Consider the following 18,811-nt stretch of genomic DNA (forward strand, 5'->3'; position numbering starts at 1 on the left):
TCTCCTGGATCCCCTTTGATGTGTTGGCCCATTTTAATTACCTGACTGAAAAAGTCTTGTTAGGGGTGCATACTCAAGTACAGGCAGAAGTGAAAGGGAGCTGTGAAAGTGAGAAGTAACCACAACCCTTAAACTTCTCAGCACAGTACTTAATTCCTTTCGAGGTCCAACTTGCCATGTCCTCCGGCATTTTCAGTACCATCCTCCTGCTGCTTTTTCTCTTCATACATGGCTAGCCATCCCTGTTAAAATTTTTCCTTGTTTTAAAACATGTGGGATTCCTTAAAGCTAATTTTATTATATTTTACATAAGGAATGTTTCCTCAGGAATTGAATCAGGACCCATAGTTTTGTAATATCCAGTTGCTTTCCCATTATTTTCCACATCTCTGACTCTAATCTCTTCTCCTTTCAAAGCCAAGGAGATGTGCACTCTATTATATTTAAGAACTCATTGATCTGCTTCTGACTTACCAACAAACCTTGCTTCTCTATTAACTTAAGTCTTCTTCATACGTTTCTTTGTTAGTATTTATCCCATTTCGGATCAAAAATGAAAGTGATTAGTTTAGCCCTTTCCGAGTCTTCCCGCTTGCCTGTTTTTATACTTACCCTGTTCCTGGGTCACAAGGACTCCTTAACTGAACTTGTTGATCGTGTCAGTCGAGCTGCTGTGTACCCTACTTTCTAGGGCCTCATATTGGTACCAGCCTGAGTCCTTGGTCTTAGAGGAGAATCAGGGACCCATGTGGATAATCAAAGATGGAGTCCCTTTATTTCAAGTTCTCTCAGTCTTAAATACCTTAGTACATTTACATCACTACAGCACACTGAGCCAGTCCTAACTATAAGCACCCTCTTATTAATGTGTAAATGCCTCTTTTTCTGCAAGTATCTCTGCTTTAAATAGAACACAAGTTGTCCCGCCCCTTGACTTCTCAGGAAGAGTGAGACACCTCAAAGGGAGATGAAAGCTGGACTAGACATTGTTAGCAGGTTCCCTCTGGGCTGAAGGGTCTTATACTTCACTGAGAGTTCCCCCACTATCTGCAGCTCTCTACAGCCATCTTCATAATGACCCTCTCCAAATGTAGTTAGAGTGGCCCTTAGAGAATAGGTCTATCATCAGCATCTACTTCAGGTTTTTCCATCTGGTAGAACCTGCCAGCACTTTTGCTGCCAGGAACTTTGAGAGCATAAGCAAATCTCCATACCATGAAGAATCAAAGGAAGACCAATTATTGAGGTGACATCTCTGTCAGTACATACTAAACTTCCTAGCCTCAATGTCAAGTAGAAATCTCCCTTTTAACAATTATGTATAGTCAAATAAAACAATAATAAAATAAAACTGATTGGTTTCTATGCCATCATCTCTGTCAGGAAGTGGGGGGTTATGTTTTAAGCTGAGTTTTATGAAGTCATACTTGTTTTCAGGGTTCTGAATTGTGTCCTTTTGTATTTATCATTGTGGTCATCAGTTCTTATAAGGTCTTTCCAGATTTCTCTGAATCTGTCATATTTCTTATTTTTGTAGCATAATAAAATTCCATTTTATTCATATATCATAGCTCTGGTATCCCTTCCTCCCTCCCCCTCCCCCCGGAGCATCTCTATTGTTTTCATGCAAGACCACACATTTAAAGCTTTGAGGATATTATAGACCGTCTAGTCCATTACTCTTCTGTTACCGATAAAGTCAAGTAATTTATTTAGGATTCTTTAGGGCTGGGCGCTGCATCTGTGATTTCATTGGTATTAAAAATTACCAGGTAAAGGAATTCCTTCTGCCCTATAGTTTAGCACATTTCCTGCAATTTATAGTCCTAAGGGGTTGTCAGTAGTACTGTCAATACTGTTGTCAGTTGTCAGTATTACTGACAAATTATGTCTTGCCCAGCTTCACACAACCAGTCTTATGTCACAGGTAGATCTTGAAGTTGGGCTTTCCTGGCTTGATGGCCAGCTCTCGAGCAATTATACCATATTACTTCTCAACAGAAGTTTGCTCTGTGTATTCCTGTACATTCGGTTTCTTTTTCTCCGCTCTAAACTTACTTAATTTTTTTATTTTAATATTTTATTAACTTTCTAGATTAAACATTTAGTGCTTTCAATTGAATTTGTTCTTTTTTCATTTTTCATTGAAATCAAGTGGTTCCAGGTATTTCAAGAGAATTAATTTCTGTATATAGGAAAAAAAGTTTAGATTTTATGGCAACTCAGTGCATCAAGTTTGTAAACTTATATGTTGCTTCACCATATCACTTTTCTGGACATAATGCATTCAGAAATACAAATACTTTTAATGGGCAAAATGTTACACTTTAAAGACGTTCATCCTAAGTTAACAAAAACCTAGCCATAAGCATTTCATCTCTTGGTTTCTAATCTGTAATTGCAATTAGTAGCTTTTCTGTTTTTTTTTTTTTAATTTAATGAAATAATTTCCTTTTTAAAAATGATATATATCATTTTTATATATAAAATATATGTATATATATAAATATATAAATTCATAATGGTCTTAATTTTTATTTAATTTTCTTTTATTAAACCTTATATTTTAAATTTCTTTTTCCTGTCAGAAATTTTTGAACTACTAGTATAAAGTAATAGTAGAAGCATTTAGAATTAAATTACATATTTTAGTCTGATTTTTTTTATCAGTATAACCTATAATCAACTCTTAAATTTGAGTTTGAAATAAAAATGTCAATTCAATAATTCTTATAGTGCTGTAGTAAAATATTGTTATATGGTCAAGCTCTTGGGAATGAATAATGAAGGAATAGAAATTCCATAAAAATAGTTATTGCAAGGACAGCTAAGTGGTACAGTGGATAGAGCACCAGCCCTGAAGTCAAGAAGACCTGAGTTCAAATGTGGCCCCTGACACTTAATACTTCCTAGTTGTGTGACCCTGGGCAAGTCACTTAACCCCAATTATCGCAGCAAAAAAATATGTCTGTGTGTGTGTGTGTGTGTGTGTGTGTGTGTGTGTGTCTGTCTGTCTGTCTTTACACACACACACATACACATACATATATTGAATCTAATGGTGTTGAAGAAGGGACTGTAGATTTTGAAAATGTTTCAGCTGCTGTTTTTTCTCATTGCTCAATTGCTTTGTTTGATGTTTGTGAGACTAATGGGATTAAATGATTTGCCTGGGGTCATGTCAGCACATTAGTGTCAAATGTCTGAGGTTGGTTTTGAACTCAGGTCTTACTGCTTCTAGGGCCTGTACTCTATCCACTGCAGATCTGGCTGCCCCTCTCAATTGCTTTTTATATTAGCACAAAATTCTAGAAATTTGGAAAGTGACTGATGTTATGGGCCAGAACTCTGAACTTGAAACAAAGGTTTCTTACAAGGTATTAAGTCAGTAGAATTGATAGAGACACTAGTTATCTAATTTAGCCTGGTTCAGTATGATTAATTTAATCCTACAAGGCCAGAACTTTAAACAAAGTACTAAGTGGAATTGAGGAGACAGTGGTTAAATCTAGTTTAGCACTGATTTAATCCTTCAATAAATAATGGTTTCCTAGTGATATAATGATTGGTTTGTACTCAGTGTGGAACTTATAAGCTAGAAGCCTCAGCCAGGGAGATTCAGAGATTCAGAGACAAGTGGACAGAAAGCTGGAGGCTGAAGGCTGAAGCACAAGCCCTTGGACTCAGACAGATTCATCCCATCTCACACCACCTTGGTGGCAAGCTTTCCTCCTTCCTTCGCTTCTCCACTGAAAGCAAGATTCAGGAAAGAAAACTAGCAGAGCCCCAAGTGAAGGAGATAAGACTTTGAAAGAAATAATAAAGGATTTGGACTTTAACACCTGGCTGCATGTGTGATTACTGAACTGAAACCAAGGCTGTTCCCAGAGACCCCAAGAAAACCAAAACAAGAGAACATTACATTTTAGAGAGAACATTACAACTGAAGTTGCAGATATGTGTTGTTCTATTGATTTGCTCATTTGGGTGGTAGGTACCTTTAAGTGAAGTTCTGCTATGATGCTCACAGCACAAAAACAAAAATGTTGTTTAGTGAGCAAGTTGAACTTTCAGGAAAGACATTGATAATAGAGCAAAACTTTCTCTAACTTATAGTAGGTGTAGATCATTTTCCCAAGATGATAACTTCTAGTGCAATGAATTAAATATTTAAATGTTTGTGGTTTCACAGGAAATGAGTTACCAGCACTCAGAGCTCCTCAACCTTGACTCAACCACTGTGAGTACTAGCTGCCTGGCCAGTTTGCAGCAGCCCGTAGGCATCCTTCTTCTTGAAAAAGCACTGATTCATCTTACTCCTGCAGAAGAACCGCCATCTAAACGAATGCGGGGAAAGCCCCAGCTTTCTCCAGATGTCATCAAATGGATTGAGCTTGCAAAGTGAGTATTGACTGAGAACAAGAGCTTCAGGTGCTTTTTCATTTCTTCATAAATCTTAGTAATGATATCTAGCTCTCTTCTTTGGCATAATTTGTACCCATAGGTCACCAAAAACAAATAGAATCTAATCTCATTGAGAAATGAAATGTTTGAAATTGTATGTATGTTCTAAATAAATTGAAGTTTATCTCTAAGTGCCAACTGTATTTTTTGGATGGAAATCTTTCTAAAATGTATTATGCTCTTATTTTCTTAATTTGCAGTGTTTTAAACTTAATTTAATCTTTTTTTATTAGACTCATAAAAATGTTGTTGATTATATTTTATTGTTCTTTACATGTTGTCATATACATTATATAACTTCACTTTATTCTTTTAGCAATGTGTGAAACCTGTAGAGTAGATGAGGGGCCTGATTTGCCAGAAAGATTAAATATTTTATATATAATAAGTAGAACTTGAACATACCTTTTCTCATTCTTAGCCACAGTTTGTGGGTTGTATATGACAGACTGGTAACCCAGTAGATAAGGCTCGAATTAAAATCCTGCCTCATACACCTACTAGCTGTGTGATGCTGGGCAAGTCTGAAGTTTCTTCAGCTGTAAAATTAGTATAATACTTGCACTATCTCTTTCACAGAGATATTGTGAGGAAAGATATTTTTGCCATCTTTAAAAAGCTATGTGAGTTATGATTATCAGCTTTAATTTTGCATACTCTTTTGGGATTGCTCAGATTTTTTTCTTTGGATTTCTCAGCTATATTCCTGAGAGATAAGGTTGCCAGATGAGAAATGTTATTGTGATATAACACTATATAATCATAATGGCCATCTGATCTGAGTCACTTCCTGACAGATTAATCCCTTCTACAGTGTATGCTATCATGTCTTCCCCAAATTCTTTGTTTTTGGTGTAAACACTTCTAACTGGTTTTTTCCATTCTTGACATTGTAGTTGATGCAGCTTGACATTGCATTAGCTTCCTCCCCCCCTACCCCTCCATAAGCTACATCATACTGTTTGTTGAGTATAGAGGCAAAAAATCTCTATAATTTTCAAATGATCAACCACTTTCTGATCTTAGCCTATTCTGTACTTGTGCAGTTGGTTTTCTAAACCTTTATATGAGAAGCTGACAAATGTATAAATATAAAAGAACTATATATAAGACCATCTTACCTACACATTCCTTGAAAATTATATATTTACAGAATAATTTAATTGCATATTAGGCACAAGAAGTATGAAATTATTCTAATATAATTAAAATATTATTAATATCAGAATTGTAAAAATTGTTGCCATAATAACTTTTAACTTAGGTAAGGTAAACAGTGACCTTTTTCTTTTTGACAGTTAGTTTTTGTATGCTTTCATAGATTTTAGGTGCCATTATATTTGTTTCTAAAAACATATTCAAATGTTCTTGCTTTTGTCTTTTCAAGGTTATATAGGTCTATAGGAGAGTATGATGTTCTTCGTGGCATCTTCAGTGGTGAAATTAAAACAAAGCAAGTAACCCAGGATGCATTATTAGCAGAAGCCAAAAATGACTATTCTGAAGCTGCTAAACAATATAATGAGGTAAAATGATTCAAACTGCAAATAAATTGCAAAAAACAAACAAACAAATAAATAAATAAATACAAAAAAAAATTCAATTACAAATTCCCACATACTCACTTGTATTTTTCCAAAGAATTTGAGTTTTTGGAACTTTTAAATTTTCATTTCATTTCATTTCAAATTTTCTCCTTGGCTGTAGAATAACTATATTCATATTTATTTCCTTTGCATCATTTATTTCTTAAAATATTTTAATCAGGTGGTTTAAGGCTAAAATACACAAACTTCTTTGTCTCTCTTTTTAAAATGTCAATGATTACCATGAATTTACCTAATTTTTTTCCTTGAAACTTAATTTAATGATAATTACATAAGTTCTGTATTCAAGTGAAAAAATCTTTGATCTGGAATGACTGTGAAGCTTCTATCCTTTCTTCTCCCAACCTATTTTCTCTCATTGCCTATAGGAACAACATATTAAAATGATCTTAAACAAAATGAAAAATTTCTCTTCAAAGTCCTCCAGAGAAAATTCCACAGCCTTTTTTGGAATCAATCTTTTTTAGAAAACTCTTGTAATGTTTCACAATTGCCACTATTAGGGAATTTTCTTATGGTAAATCTAAATTGTTCATGTAATCATTTTAAGATGATTATTTGTAGTATAGACTGAGTTCTTGAGGATACTGTTTCTGGAACACAAGCTGTAGCAGCTTTCAACATGTTGTAAAGGTTTTGAACACCATTCCAGCCATAGTGACAGTGTGCTTTCTAAGAACTAACCTAGCTAAGGATAGAGAGGCTTACTACCAGTAGATAATGCTGACCATTAGGGTGATTGTTTGATGGTGACATCCTATAAAATAAAGTACAAAATGGCCCTTTGTCTAGTATGGTCTTTTTCTATTTGTTCAGTAATAGCAGCAGACTACTAGAAAAGGAGGGAGGTGAGACAGAAGGTGTCAAGAACCCCATGGTTTGTAGATTGTCTACAAAATTAATTGTTGTTATTCTAATGTGAGGTCTTTCTTTAGTGCACTGATAGTCCTAAAGTATCAACACTGATGTTCTCACTATAAGTAAAACCAGAAGATAAAAGGAAGCTGGAGCTTAATGGAAAAGATGCATCGCAGGGTTTTTTTGAGAGGCAAATAAAGGAATTAGTGGAATTGATTTTATCATTCATCTAAAAGCAACAAGAAATACAGTTTTAGGGTATATTTGGTGACTTTGTAATGCAGTGCTCAATATAAGTATTTGTAGAAAGGTCATCGTATCAACATCTGGTTTTTTTCATCATTTAGTATTTTATTTTTCTCCAGCTACACGTAAAAGAATTTTTAACATTTATTTTTAAAACTTTGAGTTCCAGATTATGTTCTTTCCTCCTCCCAATACTCCATCTTCCATTGAGAAGTGTGCCAACATATGTTGCACAGGATGACAAAAGAGAAATAGTATTGTGGGTTTGATGAGATGCTCCAAATTAAATCGGTAGTTTTTTAATATTCAGTAATTTTAGTGAAGATGGAGGCATTGTGGAAAACAATAGTCAACAGTCAGGAAGCAATAATTATTTTAGCTATCTCAGGTAGCATCTATTTGATCTCCCTATCAATGGGAAAGGTATGGCAGCTATTAGGACTTTATAAAACTTGAAAAAGTCCTTAAAATAAGTAAATATATGAAAAGATGTTTCAGATAATTAATACTAATAGAAATGAAAATTAACACAATCCTGTGAAAGTATCAATAAAGAAGGAATGGTACTTTTAAGACTTCAGATGCTGTTATAAAGTAATAATTATCCAAACTTTTGATATTAGCTGAAAATTGAACAAACAAAAATTGGTTATAATCAGTCAATCAAAAATATTGATTGGCTAGAGACACCAAAAAACTAATCAAACTTAATAACTTCTTCAGTAAACCTGAGAACATACATACTTAAGGAAAACAATCTCTATTTGACAAGATCTAAGAAAAATGAAAGAATTGTTTAAAATTAGGCTTAGCCCAACATCTTGTACCTTATATTAAGAAGTTTAACATGGATATATAGCCTGCATATAAAAGACATATTATTTTTTAAAAATTTTTGTAGTGAATGAGATCAAGTACTATTCATAACTAGGGAGAGAATATTCATCTGAACAAGGAATAGAGACAAATATGTCAGTGTGGATTATATTCCATATACTTTGTTTCATCTGATAAGTTGGTTAGTTTTATTTTTTTTCTCTTGTTTTTTATAACAAAGGGTGATTCTCTAGTAGATTTATTTCAAGAAATGTGATATGAAAACAAAAGGCATGAATAAAATACAATTTTTATTTTACAAAAGGAAATTTTTTTAAAACATTGGAAGTTTCACCTCACAAATATCCAAATTAATAAAGATGACAAAATGGGAACAATCTTTTAAAAATATATTGTATTTATTTATATGCTTCTATTATCTATCGAATAATAAACAAGAAATAAATTCATTATTAAAAGAAACCCACATATATGAAATCACAGATCCATGAAAGCTTTAACGATCTTCATACTTCAATTTAAAATTTAAATAATTCTGTGGCCTCTTATTTTATACAAAATGGATTTGACAGTGATTGGCAAGCATTTACTATAGAATATGTATTTCTTTACTTAAAGAATGTTAATATACCTTCTTTTCTATTCTGAGGTTTGGCTTTTTTTTTTTTTTTAAACTTATTTCTGTTTCTTCCATAAGAATTTTGATACATTGAGAGAAGCCAGATCTTCGTGGTAGAATTCCAGTTCTGGTATCTTGCTCTAAAGTTCTTTCCACAGCTTCCCTCAACAAGCATTTTGAAGCATCTATTATATGTTAGACCACTGTTCTGAGTGTTAGGCATACAAGGACAAGTGATAGTCTTACTTCTGAGGAATTAATATTCTACAATGACTTCTTTCCTGAGGTTTATTCATTGCTACCACATGTTTTTTATAGTTGTGAATAAAAGAATTGCATATAAGAGTCTCACAAAAATTGGATTGATATTAATTACAGTGGTGTATTACTTTAGAATAATATGCTAAATATACTTGGAGTTTTAAATTATAGCAAAACGTTGCTAGCAATAACTGAATAAATCTTTTTTGCCATTTTTCTGTATTCTTTCCAATATATTAGGGCAGTATTTCCTTTATCTCTATGTAGAATGTAATATTTATAATATAACTTTAGAGCGAAAAGGTCTTTTGAAATTATTCAATTAAACTACTCTTTTTCAAAATGAGAAAGCTAAAACCAAAATACTTTTGTGTCTGAGTGCTCTTTTGCTTTTTTTCATGTCATATTTCTTATTTTTTTTCAAAGTAACTCTTAAGAACTTGTTAGATATTTGAATAGGTTGCTTAATTCTTAAAATTTCCCAATATTTGATAGCATTGGTAATTCCTCAAAAAAGGCTAAACTACTTGGTTAGCATCCTTTCAGTACATCTGTAGCAAGAGGGCCTTCTTTTCATTTTCACTTTGTGTGCTTGGTTTTGGTTTTTCATTCAAAAATCACAATCTCCCAGTTTGTTGCTCCAGTTCTTTAGATGTGAGAATGTATTTATGTGTAAATGATCCCACCAGTGCCAGTCTCTCTCTTTTTTTTTATACCTGTCTTTAAATTTTTCTGTAGCTTTCTTAGCAACTTTTTTTTTTCCTTAGGCTTTAAATACACAAGAGTGGTTAGAGGGTGACCCTACAGAAGCTGAAAAGGATTTTTGGGAACTTGCTGCTCTTGAATGTTATAATCATCTTACTGAATGGAAGTCACTGGAATATTGTTCTACTATCAATGTCGATAGTGAAAATCCTCCAGACCTTAGCAAAATGTGGAGCGAGCCATTTTATCAGGTTTGCAAAAATTCCTTTTTAAAGATGACTGAAATACAATTAATATTTAAATTCAAGATTCTGGATCCAAATATTAAATGTTTAAATCATGTATTTCTATATAATTACTTATATTCTATGACTAATTAAAATCTTAAAGTTTTTTTTTTTTATATATTTAAGAATGTATAGAATAACCTTCTTTACTGTACTGAAGCCTTTTTAATCTCTTTTAGCTAGTCCTTTCTACATAGATGAAACTAATTTAAAATTTGGACTTTTTTATTCCTCCTATGATTGTGCAATAATTTTTCTATTGCTTCTAATATCACAAACTGTCCTTGATAACTAGTGCTAAATATCATTTTCCATGACCTGAATGAAATAATATTAAGATTCAACTATTTGAATTATCTTCCTCAGGGCTTCATTTAGCTATCATTTTTGTTTCTCTTTGGAAATCTTAATTTGCATGGAATATCCTAACTCTTAATATGTCAGGGAAAGATGCTTCTGTATGTTTGCGACAGTTATTATTCATTTATAATGAAATAAGCAGGGCCTTTACAGTTTTGCTTTTTTCTAAACATAGATGTTTGAACCATTAAGTAAAATCATTTAATCTTCAAACCTTTACCTGAGAGACTACCAGGAACTAAATGCTGATTTTATGTACACACAAGTGTGTGTGTGTGTGTGTGTGTGTGTGTGTGTGTGTGTGTGTGTATGTGTGTGTGTGTGTATTATTAATTTCAGTGAGATTTTTCTTTTCTTTAGGAAACTTATCTACCATACATGATTCGCAGTAAGCTAAAGTTACTACTTCAGGGTGCCAGTGACCAGTCACTCTTAACATTCATTGATGAAGCTATGAAGAAAGAACCCCAGAAGACACTCATAGAAGTTCACTATAGCCAGGAATTGAGTCTTCTTTACATTTTGCAGGATGACTTTGACAGAGCAAAATATTATATTGAAAATAGCATTCAGGTCTTTATGCAGGTAATACAAATATATTTTGATGTGCTGTTTAAAAATACTAGTAATTAACTCTCATTTAAAAAATTATAAATTTTATTAGTAAATAATATCCTTATTTCTTTAACATCAGTTTCTTCCTTTTGCTTTCCTTCCTTTTCACTTGTTTCTTTCTTCTTCCTCTTCTTTTCCCTTTATACTTAAAATTCTTTTTGTTCTTTTTCTTTATTTATTACTTCCTATATTTCTGACTTCCTCAGAATTCTTTAAAATATCTACTTGCTTTCTAAGATATTCATTCAGAGCAACTGTATGGAGGACAGTTCTCTGCAGAATAAGCTATTGATGGAGTTTTTAACCTGTTTCCATTCCTCCTTTCTTTTGAATATTTTTCTTATCTGCCTTGTTTCTGTCTTCATCTAAGTGTCTTAGACTTCCCTGTGTACAAGTAGTTATTAGTTATTTCATTGAACTACATGTTATTAGGTTTAACAGATGATGTTTTTGTGGTTTGAATGTCTTTAAAAAAATTAGATCTGTCAAAATCTATCAAGTGTTCATTAATTGTTTATTATTTGCCAGACACAAATAATGCAACAATTTCTACTCATAATGAGTGAGTGAAGGAGATATATTCAGTAAAGGAGATAAATATGTAATAAACATATATAGTATCAATATAAAGTTATTAAATATAAATTATTTAAAAGTCAATTATTAACTGGATTTATGAAAGTTTTTTTAACTGCTTCAGATTCTGTAAAATAAATATAGACAATCATGCTTAAGGAAGCATGTTGAATTTTTTAATACTGTTATTTGTGTTGTGTAAATATTTTTTCCCTAGAATTATTCCAGTATTGATGCTCTTTTACACCAAAGTAGATTAACCAAACTACAGTCTGTGCAAGCTTTAATTGAAATTCAAGATTTTGTCAACTTTATGAGTAAGCAAGGTAATTGTTTTCTTATTGTTCTTTTTGGTGTAATTATATTTTGGAGAATTTGACATTTTGGTAGAAAATATATATTATGTTTGTGAATCTGTGAAATACTTTAAAATTTAAAACAGGAGTTTTATTGTAATCTTGATAAAGTTAAAATTTTGAAGTAGTGAATCAAATTTAAATTTTTTTTTAAATATTAAAAGTAATTTTCAGATTGATGATGGCAGCTTTGTGTTCTTGTACTTAACTTTTATTAAATGTCTAAAACTAAAAATCCTTTTGAAAATTACTCAGTAGACATTTAACCACTTTCTTTGCTTTTAAGTGTCTGTCCCTTCCTCATAGGCATATAGATAAAACTTAATGCACAAATCTGACCATATTACTGTATTTGTTCTCAAATACTTTCAGTGCCCATCCATTTTTTACCAGAGTACATAGTTCCTCGATATAGCACTTTAGGCTACTATAATCTAGCTTTAATCTACCTTTCCTTTTTATTATACTGCTTCCCTTTATATGTTCCACATAATTACACTTAAAATTAGACTAGTTACTATTTTGTTCATGTTTCCCCCATACTGTTGTCCATACTTTCCCTATGTTTGGAATCTTCTTTCTCTTTTTAATCTCTGTTTCCCTCTTCATTAAAGTCTGTATTTGTTGAAATCCTATTTTTTTTTTTTTAGATTTAATTGAAATCCTACTTTCCTTTCCAGCTTAAATACTACTTTCTCCTATGTCTTTTCCTGACCCAAATATCCAACGGTCATCTCATCCTTCTCCAGTTTCTCATAGTTCTTTCTCTTATATATATTTTGTATTTTAATTATTTGCATAAATACCTTTTCTGCTACATTATAAACTCTTTAGGAACAAAAGTTCTAGTCTTATTTCATATTTCTTTTCTTGCCTAAGCAATATATTAATAGATATTTTTAAATTCTGTTCCATTGATTTAACTAGGAAAATTAGCAACTAGAGTATTCAATATTAGTTATGAAAAGATTAGATTTGATGAGAATTATTACTATAAAGATTAAGTATATGTACTCATCATCAGTATACATTTATTTCCATTCCAGTTTTTCTTCCATACTTGAGAAAATATTGGCAATATATGGTTCTATTAACTATTTCTATTTCTTCTTTTTTTCAAATAATTGAATTTTTTTTAAAGCCAAAATAAATTGTTAACTTTGAATTTTCTTTTGTTCAGAAAAGAAGTTTTTTTTCCTATTCAAGCCAAGAAATTTAAGCTAGGTTTATTTTTTATTAGTGTTGATCACCACTTTGTTGATTGATGCTTGGCATTGGGTTATGGGTGTAGTCATCCTTTAAAATTATTTTTAGGTAATTTATCATCTCAAGCTCCCCTTAAGAGACTTCTACGAATCTGGACAAACAGATATCCAGATGCTAAAATGGACCCAATGAACATCTGGGATGACATCATTACAAATCGGTAAGATGAGACAGAAGAATTAACTGAAGATTATTTTCTTAACTCTCCAAACTGCTTTTTTAAAAAAATTGTACAAAAAGCTGAGGTTTGGTTAAAAATATAGGTATCCCTTATTGTGCAGATCTTATGTATTTTTTTCTTCTAACAGAAATTTTGATTTTTTAGCTATCCATTTTGGCTCCCTAACATGCCAACCTACACCCTCTTTTCTCCCCTTCTCCCTCCCTCCCCTCAGAAGCCTAAGTAAAGAAAGCAAGTGCTTCACCACAATGTTGAAGCTTCTGCTGAATCCCTTGCATCTGGATCCTGGCTTTACACAGGGTTTTGAAAGTGAAGCTGTTTCTGGCAGTGGCAGCATCAGTGAGTAGAATACATGAGAGGAACAATGTTTGCAGTAGCAGCAGCAGCAGCAGCAGCACATCTACTTCCTTGTTAGTCTCCACCTCCCTCTGCCTCTCTGCATTACATTGTAGGTAACAGAACTGAACCAAGGAAGCCTCTACCAGTTATGTAATGCCTTCTCATTCAGTCATTGTGATTATAATTATTCAGTAAACACTAAATATAGACAAGGTGATATACTTTCCTACTTCCATGAAAACAACCAGTTCCAATTAAGAGAGAAAAGCACACACCAAGTGAGCCCACGGAGAAGATCACCTATTCTGTGTTTGGGTCTTATTCTTTGTATTCCTGCTAACTTCTTAGTGCTCAGCCGTCCAGTTTTTTAATCATCTATTCTAATTGCTCAGTTCATTCATTTGGGTTCTGTAATTAAAATAGGACTCTACACTGAAATCAAAGAAATATTCTTGCAACATTTACAAAAATATTCTTGGATCTTAGTCAGCATAAACACACAAGTTATGTCCTGGATGTATCATATTAATCATACTGCTTTTAGCAAGTGGCCACAACCTCAACTTCTTTCTTTTTTAAGAGTGAATGAGTTAAGCTTTTAAGCATTAAAAGAATTTAAAGCTTCTTGTTTAAAGGAACACACATTTCATTTTTCTGGGACCTTAGATATTCTGTTGTTATAGGCTAACAATGAGAATACTTTTTGACCTTAACACAAGGACTAATAGATTCATTAAAATATAAAGTTGTGAGTTTACACTCATCTTATGGAAATGGAGGCAGCGGGTAGTATACAGACAATTCTCACTTTACATAAATTTGCATTATGCAAAGTCAACTTTACATAAAGAATTTTGATTCTTATTCCAAAAAAAAGCTCCTATACTTCACTGTACTGTGTGCTCTCTTTTTCTGCTCCTGCCCTTGGCTTGACATCCTCAACCTCTAATTCCCCACACTAGGGGGGAAAAACTCAAAAACTTTCCATGTAAAAACAGAAGAACAGACCAAGAGAGAATGCTGCAGTTCTCTGAGATGGGGCTTGGCTTGAGGATATGGAGAGAGATGCCTTTGCCTGATTCTTCAGAAACAGCATGTTTGTCCCTGGCCCCTGCATCACCTGTCAACTCTGTGTCTGTTTTTGGTGCACTCTCTCTCCTTCCCCATTGCATTCTTCCTCTCAATTTTAGGCAGCCCTCTGTATGTCTGGCCCCAACCTCCATGTATTCTTCCTCCTGCTCTCGCTTTTCAGTCCCCAACCTCCAAGTATCCTTGAACTAAGTATACTGTCTCCTTCCTTCCATGAGCATGTGGCACCCTTCCTGGCCTTCCCACATTTAGAGGTAAATTCATATCATGTAAAAATCACTTCACATATAGATCTGCAGAAGGGTCCACTTAGAGTGAAAACTGTCTGTATTTTACTAAATTCCTTATCCATGAGAGAGTGTAATGAAACAGTGTTTTGTTTTTGTTTTTTGTTAAAGATTTGGATCCTTGAAATGGAAGCCAAGTTTGTAACACTATTGGTTAAAATTTTAAAATAATAATCTTACTATGAGAACTCGGAGGCTCTTGATTCTTTGGTACCTACGTGATGTGTATTAGATTAGAAAAAACCATCTTTGATTTCTTTCATGGATCTTTGTTATTTTTTCCTTTTCCTTGTGTAGGTGTTTCTTTCTTAATAAAATTCAGGAGAAGCTTAGTTGCCTCCAATTGGATGATAGTATGGAAGTAGAGGGAGATGGAAATTTCAGTGACAAGGTAGAAGTGGAGAAGCAGGAAGAAGATATTTACTCAATGATTAGAAATTGCAAGTTTTCCATGAAAATGAAAATGATTGAGAGTGCCAGAAAGCAGGTAAGTACTTGCTTTCCTTCGTTTGTGGACCCCATTATGGAGTTCTAGAAATTAGTCACTTTGGCTTTTTGGTTTGCTTTTTTTCTCAATGGTATTTTATATTTCCAAATACATGTAAAGATAATTGACATTGGTTTTTAAATAGGGGCTTTTCAATTTTTTGTTTTCATAGTTGGTGGAGTATATGGTTTTTTTTCTCCTTTAAAAATTAGTAAAGAGAGTAAATATAAAATAATGTTTTGTTGTCTTTTCCTTTTTTACCATGTTTCAAACTTCAATTGATTTCTGAAAATAACGTGAGATAAAACAACATAAGATACTATGTCTCCTGTTTTCTTGATCTCTAAACCTGCTTTTGCCTCCTTGGGTTGAAATCTTCTCAAATCCAATTCCTAATAACATTTTCCCTCCTTTTTCTGTTGTGACTATCTTGATGAAACTCCCCTTTCAACTTTTTGCCTTTGCTGTTCTTTGGTACAGTTACAAAGTGTTTTTTTCTAGAGTTTATTCTCAAGAGAATCAAATAGTATGCAGAAATAGCAAAAATAGGTTTCTAGGTAATTGAAAAGTCATGGAAACGAGTTAGCAAAACAGTGGATTGAGTTGAGTTTCAGGTCCTGCTCCTGACACATTTCAAGTTTTATTTATCATTTAACCTTTTACAATGTAAATTGCCCAAAGGAAGCATCCTTACATTGAGGAGAGAAGTCAAGGCAGATCTCTAGGCCTGAAAATGAAGAAAAAGAAAAATCCATTTAACAATAGGCTAGTACCCAGATTTTACAAGTGTATGAGAACTAAAAGCCAATCTAATCCCAATCCATACCCAAATAAAAATCCTATTTCCAACATAGTGAAATAAAGCCAACCATTTATTTGCTCAAAGATTTATCTAATTAGGATGAGCTTACTACTTCCCGAGAGAAAGCAAAAAAAATTTTTTTCAATTATCTTCCACATCTCCAGGAAAAAAAAAATCATTATATCAAATATGCATAGCTAAATAAAAATAATTCTAATATCAACAATACCTTATTTTGCACCATGAGTTCTTCATCTCCATGTTAGGCAATATGTGGGGGCTGCCTCCAGTACCTGATCTCTATCTGGCCCCTGGACCCAGGTGACTCTGGAGGGAAAGTAAGGCAGGTATTCTTGCACAAGCCTTTCCCTCTTAAATCCAATTCACTTCCATGTCATGGCATCCCCTCCTTGATGTTATGGTTCTTAGAGAACAAAAGACAAACAACAACAACAAAGCAGTGGATAACATATTTCATCATGGTCCTCTTTGTTGATTATTAAATTATGGTTATTATGGTTGGTTGATAAAACATTATACTTTTTTGTGACTGATCATAAGCAAGTTTTTCCTTATGCCAAGCTAAAGACCAACTCTTTGCAACTTGAATCCTTTAATCCTTATCCTTTTTTTGAGGGACCTTTCTAAGCTTATTTTAGCTTATTCCATAATGGACTATTCCCATCTAACCTATTTGAGAATTAAATTTTTCCCTCTTTTTTTTACAAGTGAGATTGTCTTACCTCAATTAACTCTTGTGCACATGCCACAAACCCAGTTTAACTCTTTGCCACTTAGAAAATCTGATGATAGTTGGTGGACTTTTGATTTTCCTAATGTACCTGCTTAATCCTTAGTTGACAGGCTGGGTTTTTTCATCCAAACAGAAGATAGTGAAAAAGAGAGGAACTCCTAGATAGTTGTTAATGGTGTCCCATCCCGGGAAGGGGAGTGGGGGAAGAAGCAGAGATTCAACTCAATACTTAAAAGTTAAAAAGATATTCTCTTACAATCAGGGATTGTTACTTTATTAAGTATTAGTAAATATTGGTAAATGTTGATAGGATCATAGAATTTAGAGCTAGAAATGCACTTCAGAAATCACATCACACACATTTATTTTACAGATAAGGAAACTCTACTAAGGTGCCTTTTTATTTAAAGTTGGTGAGTCGTATAGTGAATCAGAGAATCCCTTTGTAATTTAGTTATCTTCTGCTTTATCTCCTTTGAAAGTTCAAGGGTTTTTGTAGTAGAAAGACCATTAAGCTATGAGACAAATCTGTATTGTTATACTGACTGATATTTATTAGACCGTGATTATAAGTAAAACAAAATAACCTTTCTGAGCCTTAGTTCCTTTGTGTATAAAAATGGAGGTAATGATATGCTACCTACCTTTACAATGATACTGCAATTTACTTTCTTGGCCAGAAAGTTAATGCCCAGTAGTTGAGGTAATGTAATATAATGGATGTGAACTGACTTCACATCAGGAAAACCTGGATTCAAGTATCAACTCTGACAAACCCTGGCTGTTCTTTAGCTCTCTCTGAGTTTCCAAGTACCTGGAGAAAGTAAAAACAAAACAAAACAAATCATAATGACTAATTCTATAACAAAGTACTACTCTCTAAACTCAAGTAGGTCTCAGTTGCTAAGTAATAGTCCTTTTATTCTTTATATTTATTTCACATTTTTTCTCTTTCATCACTCAGATGTCTTCCAGCACTACCTCCTACTTTACCCTAAGCCCTCTCTCTGCACAAATGATCTTTTTCCATCCCATCTTCTCCAATAGATTGCCTTCTCTATCATTCTTCTCTCACTACTCTTCAATCTCTTCCTATCATTTGACTGCCTAAAAATGCATTCATCTCCCTCGTGCTCAAAAATCTTCCCTTGATCTGTACATCTCTGAGAGCTCTTGTCCTTTAAAGGACCAAAGGCTAAACTTTTTGAAGTCATCTGTAATCAGTGTCTCTACCTACTTTCTCATTCCCTGTTTAACTCCCTGCAGAAGGCTGGGAGCTACTCATTTAAAATGCTGTCTCCAAAGTTATCAATAATGTCTTAATTGTTAAATCTAATAACTTTTTTCAGTCTTCATCCTTCTTGACAATCATTCTCTTCCCTTTGATATTCTTTTTTTCCCTAGGTTTCTCTGATAATCCTCCTTGGCTCTTATTCCATTCTGACTCCTGCTTTCCAATTTCCTTTGTAGGGCCATCATCTGGTTGTGCCCACTAACTGGTATCTCCCAGGACTCTCTCTGGGCCCTCTTCTCCCTCTCTCCTGTTTTGCTTCACAATCTCATTAGCTCCCATGAATTCACTTTCTCATCCCTATGAAAGTGTGATATTCAGCTCCAGCCTTCCTCCTGACCTCTGGATTTGCATTCTTGCTGCCTTCTCTACTTCTCACACTGGATGTCCTGAGGTATCTTAAACTCAGCATGTCTCAAATTAAACTCATTATCTTTTCTCTGGAAACTTCCCCTCTTTTGAACTTTCCTGTTTTTGTTGGGGCCCCACCATTCCCTCAGACTCACAAAGTAGGCATCATCCTC

The 18,811-nt window shown here is 33.4% G+C and overlaps 1 protein-coding gene across 1 annotated transcript in view; it reads left to right on the forward strand.

Annotated features, from left to right (window-relative positions):
• Positions 1-18,811, forward strand: part of PRKDC (protein kinase, DNA-activated, catalytic subunit) — a 159,001-nt gene that overhangs the window by 110,064 nt on the left and 30,126 nt on the right. Inside the window, exons 63-69 of the mRNA XM_051970227.1 lie at positions 4,193-4,401; positions 5,852-5,990; positions 9,660-9,848; positions 10,605-10,829; positions 11,653-11,761; positions 13,106-13,217; positions 15,251-15,440. Of these exons, the coding sequence (XP_051826187.1) occupies positions 4,193-4,401; positions 5,852-5,990; positions 9,660-9,848; positions 10,605-10,829; positions 11,653-11,761; positions 13,106-13,217; positions 15,251-15,440 (1,173 nt within the window). The remainder of the gene's footprint in view (positions 1-4,192; positions 4,402-5,851; positions 5,991-9,659; positions 9,849-10,604; positions 10,830-11,652; positions 11,762-13,105; positions 13,218-15,250; positions 15,441-18,811) is intronic.

Source organism: Antechinus flavipes, chromosome 1 (assembly GCF_016432865.1).
Source record: "Antechinus flavipes isolate AdamAnt ecotype Samford, QLD, Australia chromosome 1, AdamAnt_v2, whole genome shotgun sequence".
Taxonomy (NCBI): Eukaryota; Metazoa; Chordata; class Mammalia; order Dasyuromorphia; family Dasyuridae; genus Antechinus; species Antechinus flavipes.